The sequence below is a fragment of the Bos javanicus genome, chromosome 23 (genome assembly GCF_032452875.1).
Source record: "Bos javanicus breed banteng chromosome 23, ARS-OSU_banteng_1.0, whole genome shotgun sequence".
NCBI lineage: Eukaryota > Metazoa > Chordata > Mammalia > Artiodactyla > Bovidae > Bos > Bos javanicus.
The window spans coordinates 11,661,864-11,672,962 of record NC_083890.1 but is presented as its reverse complement, the minus strand read 5'-3'; the positions used below and the strand labels follow the sequence as shown (position 1 = coordinate 11,672,962).

Here is an 11,099-nt window from a genome sequence, read left to right as displayed (position 1 = left end):
TGGTGGGTGACCAAAGTCTCTATGGTCCCTCCTTTCCAAGGATGTCATTGCAGGATTGCAATAGTACTAGTCTCGAGCAGCACGATTTATAACAGGAGTTAACTGCTTACTAATTAGCAGCTGGAACCATTAATTGGCTATTTGTTAGAGCGGGAATTAATAAACTGGTCTTTCAGCAGGGTCATAACTCTCCTCATTCCTCGCCCCTCCCAGCCAGCCCTCTCCTACCTGACCAGAAAGTGGCTTGCCCCTAAGATTGAATCAATACCTCCCATTGCATGATTTTCCAAGACCGTTTCCCTTGCAAGGTGATGACGCTCTCTCCCTGCAAAGACTCTTGCGCTGTCTCTCCTGCTTTTTTCTTCCAGGCTCTGACTTGCTAGAAGCCAATGATCGAATAATCGAGAGGCAGGGGGAGATGGGGGAACTTTCTAGTAACGCACTCTCACAACAAAAGCCCCAAGTTGCGCTGCTTGACAGAGGTCTGGGGCTCCTGGTTGTCCAGCCTCTCACGCACGCCCTCAGTCAGCAGCTACTTAGTCCTCCAGGAGCCCATAGGCTGGGCTTTCTCTAGGGCAAAATGATGGAGTTTTTCTTAGAATGTCATGAGTGGAACCCAAGGGCTGGCAGTGGGTGTTGACCACCAGGCCTCCAGGTGGCTTCAGTCTCAACTCGTGCCCAGTGGCCTCCTTCACTGTTGCCTCGAGTCCAGTGGTCTAGCTTTCATGCCCCACCCCCAAGCGCCTGATCTGGGGCGCAGAAGGATTGTTCTCTATTCCAGAAGAGAATAGGAACACTTCTTGTGAAAATATTTACTAAATACCTAGGAAAGAGCAAGCCTGTAGAGTCCACTTCAGCCACTTAGCAGGTGCGTGAATCATTAGATCTCTCTGTGCCATTCTACGAGAATAACAGTCCTGTCTCACGTAGTTGTTGTGAGGATTAAACAGTTAATGCACATAAAGGGCTTAGAACGGTGCTTGGCATGTTGTGTCAGCCATTACTATTATTACTCGTTTCTCTCAACCACTCTGTGAAATGTGGATCCTACTCACTTTTCAGCTGGGGAAACTAAGGCCCAGAGAGGTTAGGACTGGAGCTCAGGACCCATGGCTCCCAAGCCAACTGTTCCTTTCCTTCTCCTATTTGCTTCTCATTGTCAGGCCCAGGACTTTGTCAGAGGCAGCAAAGACAGGCACACCTAGGGGAGGAGATGACTGAATTTATAGGCACAGACAAGCAGGCTGTCAAGGTATTTACACTGCACACAATTAGCTGCCGAGTATTCACAATGGATTAGCTACAGCAAATGTTCAATCCTAGCCGCGGTAGAATTTGGTCCTCTACTCTCCCCTCCTTTTTGTCCCTCCCCCGTCATGAGTCTTCTCTCTCCTCCAGGCCAGGGTAGGTGTTCAGAGACAGTAAACTCAAGAGATGGTTAGCTGAGTCAGTGGGGTTCCTTGGCCACCAATAATGCATCCCAAAGCCAAAAAGGAGCAATTAACTGCTATTTGGGGTTGGCTAACTGAAAAATAGTAAGGCAGTTTACCATGACATGGACAAGTGCCCATCCAATTTAAAATAGGCAAAGCCAAGGAGGGCAGGAATCACTGTGATCACTCATTGAGAGCTTCCTGGAGGAGATGACGATTTTCAAATAATGGGAAGAGGATGATAATAAAAGAAGGTACTTATCATCGCACCCTCAGTTGGTACCACTTCCTTTCAGACTGCGTGGGGAAGGTGGGTGGCAAGATACAGAACCTGATAACTCTGTATGTCTGTGGGGGCAGAAAATGGATTTTTCTCTTTGGTTGGGGATAGAGGGGAATAGAAAAGATGGCGGCATTGAGGGTATCCTAGGTCGGTGGTCTGTGGTCTATGATGGGAATCATTCACTGGTTCATTTAACAGATCTTCAGCTGGCATCTGCTGGGTGCCCAGCACTAAGTGGGTCTGGCTTCCCTTATTCAGCCATAGACCCACAGGAAAGCAAGGAGAGGAAAAAAAGGAGAGGCCAAAGGAGGCTCAGTCAAGTGGAGGTGGGCTGCAGAATAAGATTCTTCCCATGAAAGATTATGAAAAAGAATATATGTGTAACTGAACCAGTTTGCTGTCCAGTAGAAATTAACACAACACTGTAAATCAACTGTATTTCAATAAAATAGCGGGGGGGGGGGGGAGGGCGGATTCTTCCGGTGGTCTCAGACTTCCTGAGATGGACAGAAGGAAACGCGGAGGTGGGCACAGCCGCCCCTCCCTTCCTAGGCTGCCTGGAATTTCCCCAGAGGCCTGAGTCCTGCCGTCACACCCCTGAAGTCAGGGGCAGGTACTCCAGTGAGAGGCAGGAGAGGAGGGACCCAGCAGGAAATGGGTCTGGGAAAGAGGGTGACTTATCCTTTAATTATTTAAAAAAATTTTTTTTAAATTTACATGCTGAAAAATTAAGTCTTGTATATGTTCTTTCAGTTTTGACAAATGCGTCGAGTCATGGACCCCCATCACAGCCAAGATGTTAAACAGGTCCGGGGAGTCGGGGAAGAGAAAGGTTTGTAATCTCACCTCTTGCTAGTTGCGGTTTTCTGCGCTCCCACGGGTTGCCCTAACACAACCCTTGCGCACACGCCGAGATAAATAACGGCGACAGGTGGAGCAGGTGAGATTAGCCAGACCCGGGGAGGGGAAAGCGATCGGAGTGCGGGGGAGGCCGCCCGCTTCGCTTGCTCGCCTTTGCCTCTCCCTGCCCGCGTTTGGGAGGCGCGCTCTACCCACCCCTGCTCCCGGAGGGCGGGTTTGAGGTAGTGGAGTTCGGGAGTGCGGGGACCACGTAGCCGGAGCCGGCCCCTGGCTAGGCTGCCGGAAGAGAGGGCGCGCCTGGGGCGCTTGGGGGCGCCTGAGGTCCTGAGCGGAGGCAGGACGGGGAGAAGGACGAGCTGCGGAGAACGGGGGTAGCCTGGGGGAATTTCAGCTGCGGGGTCCTGCGGACAGACCTGTTGGCAACCTGTGGGCCGCGCGCGGCGAGGGCTGGAGCTCTGATCGCGCCCTGTTCGCCCCGGGGCTCAGCCAGCGGCTCCCGCGGCGGCCCCCGCGCCGGACGCGGGGAGAGGCAGCGGCTGCCTGGAAAGGGGCGGGGCTCGGCCGGGGGCGGAGGGACTCCAGGGCCACGCAGACAGCCCTGCAGACCCACACAGCGGGCGACCGGCTCGCGCGCCTGCAGGACCCTAAGAGCCGCGGGCGCCCTGGTTCTTCCCCTTCGATCCCCTGCTTCGGTCCCGCCCCCCAAAAGTGCAAAACATTTTACAAAGTGTGCAGTGCCCCGCGGGCTAGGTTAGAGTCCCCGGGGCGAACGGCCGTGCTTGTCCAGCGAGAGGACTGGGATCCGTGCACCCGGCTCGGTCTGGGTGTGCGAGAGCTGGCGGAGAGAGAGTGCAAGCGCGCTGCAGAGCCCGCGCCGAAACCCACGTCCCTTCGCCACTGTCCTCGGGATAGATGGATCCATTTCTGCTTTCTGACATTTTCCTGCTGGGGGGATGGGGGGGCGGAGAGAGGGAGAGAAGGGGGGAAGGGCAGAAAGGGGTGGGGGGAGAGAGAGGGAGAGAGGCAGAAAGGCAGTCCGCTTCCCCCAGCCTTGTTTTGTTTTCTCTAATTGGTCCTGGGGGAGGCGAGGAAATTGGACAGAGGCTGGGCCCGGCTAGCTGGGCTGCCTTTAATTGGCTCCTTTTTTTAACTGGAGGGGAATCAAACAGGAGAGCGAGCGACAAAGGGTGGGAGAGCGAGAGACCGAACGAGGAGCCGCGAGGAGGAGGGAGGAGGGGAGGGGGAGGAAGGAGGAGGTGGGGGCAGACCGGGGGAGGCGGGGGGTGGGGGGGAGCGCGGAATGAAAAGCTCGGGGTGTGGGGGGAAGCAGTACAGCGAAGCCCAAGTTGCCGAGCTAGCCGAGAGCTCCCACGGCCCGGAGCCCCGCGGCCGCCGCGCCCGGGAGCCCGGCCCGGCCCGGCCCCGCCTGCTTTGGGCCCCCGCCGGCAGAGGCCGCCGGGCGGGGGCGGGGACGACCAACTTGGGGCGCGGCGCAGCCCCGCTCTCCCTAGAGCTCCGAGCCCGGGAGCGCCACCGCCGCGACCAGACGGCGGGAGCGGAGCGCGGCGAGCGGAGGCGGCGAGCGGCTCCAGCGCCGCAGCCCCGGCCTCGGCGAGAGCGCGAATATTTTTCAAACGACTCAAACTTTCCTTCTTTCCCCGCGTTCTGGGGCCTCTCTTGGATGGAATTGTTCTCTTCATTCCCGCGGGGCGCTGGGGCGCGATTCCTCCCCGGGGTTCCTCCGCGGCTCGGCTAACTTCGCGGACCCGGGGACCCGTGGCTCTCGCCCCTCGGCTGAGCCCAGCCCGCGCGCTTCTCCCCGGCTCTGGAGGCCCAGAGTCCGGGCTTTTCGCCTCCGAGAGGACGCCTAGCCCGGCCCCCTTGGATCGGGCCATTGAGCCCCCAGCACCGGCCGCAGAACTGGAGATAGCGGATTAACCCGAGCCGAGCCCCGGCCTCCCCGCCCCCGCTCCACGGAGGGGCGTCCCCTGGGCGGGGAAACGACAAGTTTGTCAGTCGTCGGTGGCCTGTTGGATCCAAGCGCCTCCGCCTCCGCGGAGGGGTCCCTGGAACCCAGAACCCCGAGAGGACAGCCCTGGGGACCCGGAGAGGCTCGGCGGCCGGGCTCCTTGGGCCGGGGCGCTGGCTGCTGCGCCGGGCGCGCCGAGGCACCCGGGGCCAGGCCAGCGCCCCCTGCGTCCCCACGCGGGCAGCGGCCCCGCCGGAGGAGAAACCCGGATCGCTGCCGCCGCCGCCGCCGCCTCCTCAGTCTCCTGGTCTCCGCCGCCGCCCCCTCCGTCGCCTCTCGGGGAAGGGGAAGACGCAAGGGGCACCGAGGGGCCCCGGCGGATGCGCCCCCCACTGCCTCTCGGGCTGCGCCGCCTCGCGGGGATGAAGCACGGGCCGTGAAGATGGAGGTGACCTGCCTTCTACTTCTGGCGCTGATCCCCTTCCACTGCCGGGGACAAGGAGTCTACGGTAAGAGCTCGCGTCCGGCTGAAAGCCGGTTCAGCCCCGCGCGGAAACTTTGCAAGAGGCGCAAAGTGCGCGCTGCGCGGGTTTGGTGGGTACCCCGGCTCGGACTCCGGAGTGGATGCCCGGGTCCCCGCCCTTTTCCAGAGCGCGAGGAAATCGGGCTAGCTGCTTCAGCTCACGGAGGCAGGTCGTAGGGTCTGGCGTTAAGCCGGGGATGCCAGGGGGAGGTAGTATCCACTTTTCCAAACCCTGCCTGGGGCGGGAATGAATCGGAAGCCTTAAGAGCATCCAGTTGGCCTCGGAGACCCTGACAGACCGCACACTGGGGACTGAGAAAGCGACTTGCACCGAAATCTTGTCCCACCCTAACTCGGCCTCTGGAGTGGAAGCCAAGCGCTGCACGATCTGGAGTTGCGCGCGGCTTGCGGGCGAGCCTGGTTGCCAGCTCCGCGGCCCGGCGGCGGGCTCGCCTTCCCAGCTCTCTCGCTGGGCTTCGCTTCTTGACAGCCCAAGCGGATGCAGGCATCCCCTAGATCCGGCTCCCAAGATGCCAAGATCCCTTCTCGGACCTCTTCTGAGCCGGTTAGTTCTTCCCGTCCCCGGTTCTCAGCTACAAAACCCCAGCTCCACCTTCCTTTTCCCTGCGCGCACACAGACATTCAGCCACGGTCCCCGGGAAAGCAAACACTGCACGCGCCCGTCAGGTGACGTGTCCAAACTCTGCCTCCTGCCCACGCAGCTTTGCTCCCGCGTCCGCACGCCCGGTTCTCAGGCGCCAAGGGAACTCTGGTTACCCGCTTCTCCCTTCTCTCTCATGGGTTTTCCGGGGGAAAGATCCTGCGAGCCGGCATCATCCATTCAGTGTCCCAAGGGCTCATCCCTCTCAGGAACCCTCCGTCTGAGTTCTAACAGCCGGTAATGCCCTGACCCGCAGCACAAAAAGTCTTTGGGGCCCGGTGGCCTTACCGTGCCTTCTCCTGACTGCAGGGTGGTCTGTGTGGGTCAGTTTTTTAATGCGGTGTAGCTGGGGTGGGGATGATTCTCTTTCTTTAGGGTGGATCAGGAGAGGGTTTGAGCTGTTCTGGGGACGGGGTGGTAGCTGAGGTATTGTCCCCTCAGTTGCCATCCTCAAGTGCAGATGCTAAATGGCTCTTTCTCGGGATGCCTGGCAAGAGGGAGGGGTATCCTGGGGGGTGGGGCGGGTATCTGTGAGGTGACATCTTCCTGGCCCTACACAGCTAGCTAGCTTGGGTTTAATTCCCCAGGGAGGCTGGCTCAGGCATCTGGCCAAACTCTGCTTCTTAATTAGTTTGTGTGTTTCTTACTGCCTGGCCCTTTACATAGGCCAGAAAGGGAAAGAAGAGAGAAGAATGCAGCAGGGACTGAGAAAGGCTGGGCTGTGGAGAGGAGGCCACTGAGCGGGTTCCAGAGGCCTCGGCCTCCCCGGGGCAGGGGAAGATATCCGGGTGTACTGAGCGGGTCCTGTTTCTTTTTTTCTCCTCGAGATTTCCCTACAGCTTCACTGCCTCCTTAAGAGGTGACCTCAGGAGGCACCAGCCAAGGCCTCTGCCTTCTCACCACGCCCAGGGGCTCTGGAGAGTGATGGGGAGCCCTCCGCCTCTGCTGCTGTTCTCTGCGCTGCTCTTCCCTCTCCGTGCCCTTGGGCAGATCTGGCAGGCTCATCTCCTGGCCGTCCGTCTCCTCCATCCCCTCTAGCTTCTTCACCCTTCTCCAGGGCTGCATGAGACCCATCTTGAAGAGGCTCTCGTGAGCCTAGCCTGGAAACCCCAGCCATGAGGGCAAGGGGTGGGGCAGTGGTCTCTGTGGACCCTCACTCATAGGACTCTGGGGCCAGGATTTAGCCATTGCCTTATAAGTCCCCCTTTCACTGTATTTTCTCCACTCCCTCATGTGCCTGGGTTCTAGCTGCTCTCAGAGCAAATCAAGGTGGGCTTGGTGCACTGGGGCAAACCTGGAGCTCTTGGGTGACATTCTTTCCACTTGCCCTTTGAAAGTTTACCTCCAAGGAAGTCTGGAGCCTCTGGGGAATTGCAGGGTGGAAAGCCTTAATCGGGGTGGATGGAGAGAATGGAAGATCTAGTGTGAGGAGAAGGATGGCAAGAGGCTATGATGCTGGAAATTTGGCCAGCTCTAGCAGAAGGGACAACTACTCTATCACTGGGTCTGGGTTAAGAAACAGTATGGAGAGCTAGTTCTTCTGCGCCCCGCCCCCCACTCCAAAGCAGGTGAGAAAAGAGTAAGAGTGTGGGGGTGAGAGATGGTCACTCATGCCCATCCATCACTGTATGTAGGCACCCAGCGTTGTGCCTGGCACGGGCAAATATTTGTTGTGTGAATGAAGGGCCATTGTTGGGAGGAAGTTGAGGAAATGCTTCTTGAAATTCTTTCTCCCCTAGAAGTCTGTCCAGGATGGTTTTTAGCAGGGTAGTGGGGGCTCTTTGAGAGTCTCTGCTTAGGGTGAGTCATGGAGTCCTAGGCTGGCAGCCAGAGGGCACCTTAGCTGCCATGGCAGTGAGCGGGGAGGCAGAAGCTTTTACTCAAGGCACAAAAGATAAAAGTGTGCCTGGACAAGGGAGTCCCTGCATCTTCACAGCCTGTGTGGCTAAGGGAGTGGCAGATTAACATGGAAGCTGAACTGAGAAGAGGGAGGAAGAACAGGACATGGAAGGTAAAGCCATCAGGATCTTGCCTGGGCTGTGGCTCTCTGCTGAGGCTGGTAGGAAGAAGGTGCCTGGAGCTCTATGCCCAGCTTCCCTCAGAGTGTCCACTTGTTGGCTCTGAGGTCCACTGTCCACAATAGGGTTGGGGAGGTGCTCTCAGTCTGGTCAGGTGGCTTTGCTCTTGGGAGCACAGATGCTACGGCAGCTGAGTACTGGAGCAGATGGTGCATTTGGAGCTGGTCTCCTCTTCCCTCCCGCCTCCCAATCTCCTGGGCCAGTTTGTTGTGCTCCGGGGTGTATCTTGTAATCTGCATTCTGGCATGCCAGGGGGAGGTGGGCTGGCCACAGAGACCTCGTTCTGGGGCAAAGACAGTAGCCAGGTGATGGGGGAGAAGTGTCCTGTGTGTGGTTAGCATCAGAGAACACCCTCTCATCCACTCTGGCTTCCTCTCTTCCTCCCATAGCTGCTGGACTTCTAGCCAGCAGCAGGTCGGTGGGACTCCTCTCCCTTTCAAAAACACAACAAACCCCTGGATTATTTAATATGCAGGAGTGGGAATTGACATTATCCTTAAGACAGGTTGTTTGCAACTTACTGGTGGAAGTCAAAATATTTCACTAAAGGTGTCATCAGAAACTACTATCCTATGCTAATTTTTGTGGGAACATGAAGACAGATGTTGAATAATTTGACAAGAGCAACATAGCTTACAGAATTATCACCAAGTCAGGTTTTTCCCCTCCTCTGAGGGGTGTGGAAAGGGAATTTGAGGAGGTGTGTCTCCCAGTGCCATCTTCTGGGTGTTGATCTGGGTGTGGGCACCCGTGGGAGTTTTCACTGACATTTCTACCCCATGCCTTGAAACTGCCTGCCCGCTGGCGAAGGAAGTCATAGCATATGAAAACTCTGGCCTCCCAGGGCAAGCGGAAGGCTTGGGGTTTTCTAAGTATCCTTGAGAAGGTCCCTGCCTCTTGTCCCTTCTTCCTTCTCAATTGTGGAAACTACATGAGGGAGAAAGAGGACCTTGTGTTCACAAATCCAGGCTGTTTTGTTTGCTTCGTCAGCATTATCTGCACCCCCACCTCCCACCCTCCAAGTTTAAGTTGGCCCCTCAACTAGTCTGAGGGCTCCTAGGCCTCATTTCAGGCAGGAGAGTCCCCCCTTCAGGTCAAGATCCACACGACGTCCCACCCTATGCTGCAGGCTGCAAATCTGTGCTTCCTGCCTGGAAGGGGGCTCTGGGAAATGGGGGTGGTTAGAGAGGAGGAGTTTGTTTATTAGCTGGGAAAGCACCTCTTCGAGGGGCTGGCTGCGGACATGCTGAGGGCCTCCTTGTAATTGGCCAGACCTGACTGTGAGCTGCTGGGGCCAGGGTGGCAAAGCCTCATTTAGAGCCTGGTATTAGCTCTGCTTTGCTGAAACATGGAGGGACGGGGCGGGGGGCTCCACAGGGAGAATGGAGGGAGCTAATCACAGCCGCCAAGGCCGGCAAATGAATGATGCAGGAAATCAATACCTGGGGGCGGGAGTGGAAATCCGGGCAGTGGTAGCGGCCACTGCTTCTCCCCAGCTGCCCAGGAGGCACGGGCAGGACTGGGAGGAGTGAGACAGCCAGGAGTGTGAGGCCCTCCTCTCCCCCATATCCTCCCCGACCCTGCTCCCTTCCATCTTCCTCTCCCCTACTCTTACCTGTTATCTCCTGGTGGCTGGGTTCACGGAGGTTGGGCCAGGAATGCCCCATCAGGCAAAAACATGGAAACTGGGAGATGGGACCTTGGGTCTCTCATTCCTGGATGAGCCCTCCCCGACTCTGACCTGCCTCTGGACTCTGGGGCCTGACAAGGGCCCAGGGGCCCGGGGACCCTGCCCTGTGCCACTGGCACTGCCGCTCCAGATGTGGCCAGCAGGGGGAGGGCTTGGCCATCACATTGCTTCTTGCCTTTCCTGGGCTCCCTTGGCCTCAAGCCTCCCAGTAGGATGAGAGTTATTCTAATTACTTAGCCTCTGGCCCATGGGGGCTCCGTAGGGCCTTCTGAAGCTCCAGACTGCCCCCACTAGCTCCGGTGTTCCCACCCTAGCATCCAGGGCATTTGCCTTTGGTCAGAGCCACACTTCCGACACCCTGGGTTGGAGGAGAGCTTCCTGGTGGGGCTTGGCTGGGTTGGTTCCTGACCCTTGGGGCTGTGTGCAGAGCAGGGGCTTATGCTGTGGCAGAACTGCCTCTTTGAGAACCTGAGTATGGCCCCTCTTCTGCATCTTCCTCCCCACAGTCAGAAGACCCTGCTGGGCACTGGTACTGGGTGTTAAAGGGCCCCTGTTACATTTAGATGCTGATACGGAAGGCAAGAGCAATGCCTAACTCAAAGGAGTGAACCTTTTTTTCTTAATGCAATCTCCCTTTCCCCATGCCTATGAGTAACACGTGTTTTCTGCAAAAACAATCAGAGAAAACATAAAAGTATAAGGAAGAAAGTAAAACTCACTTGACATCTTGCACTGCATTCGATGATGATTCTTTCGGGCATCTTCTTGTGCAAAGAGGACTGCACTTTTTTTCCATTTAGCCTCATCAGGTCTTCATCGTGGCACGTGGGATCTTCTGTTGTGGTGCGTGTGCTCAGTAGTTGCAGCGTTTGAGCTTAGTTGCTTCACGGCATGTGGGATCTTAGTTTCCTGGACAGGGATGGAACCTGTGTCCCCTGCATTGCAAGGCAGATTCTTAACCACTAGACTACCAGGGAAGTCCTAGGAATGAATATTTTAGGGAGAATTGTTGGTTATAACAACAACATCTTATAGGTGTGTAAGTGCCACGTGCATTAACAAGCATTTTCACACCTCTGCCTGCTTTGGTTCCATAACATTCTGAGAGGTCAGAACAGTGGGTCCTATGGTCCCCATTTAGTAGATGAGGGAAGCAAGGTTGTAGGAATGTAAGGATTTGCTCAAGGTCATACAGCTGGTAGGAAGTGGCTTGGAGACTCAATCCCAGTGGGCCTTCTGATTTGGAAGTAGGAAAACATGGTGTCCATCTCCTGTGTGCTCAGTCGCTCAGTCGTGTCCAACTCTTTGTGACCCTGTGGACTGTAGCCTGCCAGGGTTCTCTGTCCATGGGGTTTCCGAGTAAGAACACTGGAATGGGTTGCCATGCCCTCCTCCAGGGGATCTTCCCCACCCAGGGATCGAACCTGCATCTCTATCTCTCTCTCATCCATCAGCAGGTGGATTCTAAACCACTAGTGCCACCTGGAATGCCCGGTGTGCCTCTCACTATCCATTAAATTACTGAGTACCTCCCTGAGTAAGGCCCTGTTCTGAGCATCGACAGGGCTACTGAGATAAATAAGATGCAGGCTCTGCCCTCA

At 56.8% G+C, this 11,099-nt stretch overlaps 1 protein-coding gene across 2 annotated transcripts in view; it reads left to right on the top strand.

Moving 5' to 3' along the window:
• The first annotated feature begins 4,129 nt into the window (after positions 1-4,129).
• Positions 4,130-11,099, top strand: part of MDGA1 (MAM domain containing glycosylphosphatidylinositol anchor 1) — a 64,583-nt gene continuing 57,613 nt past the window's right edge. Inside the window, exon 1 of one of the 2 annotated variants that reach the window (XM_061398066.1) lies at positions 4,130-5,055. In XM_061398066.1, the coding sequence (XP_061254050.1) occupies positions 4,989-5,055 (67 nt within the window). In that variant the 5' untranslated portion in view covers positions 4,130-4,988. The remainder of the gene's footprint in view (positions 5,056-11,099) is intronic. The other variant, XM_061398065.1, reaches the window with a different exon arrangement.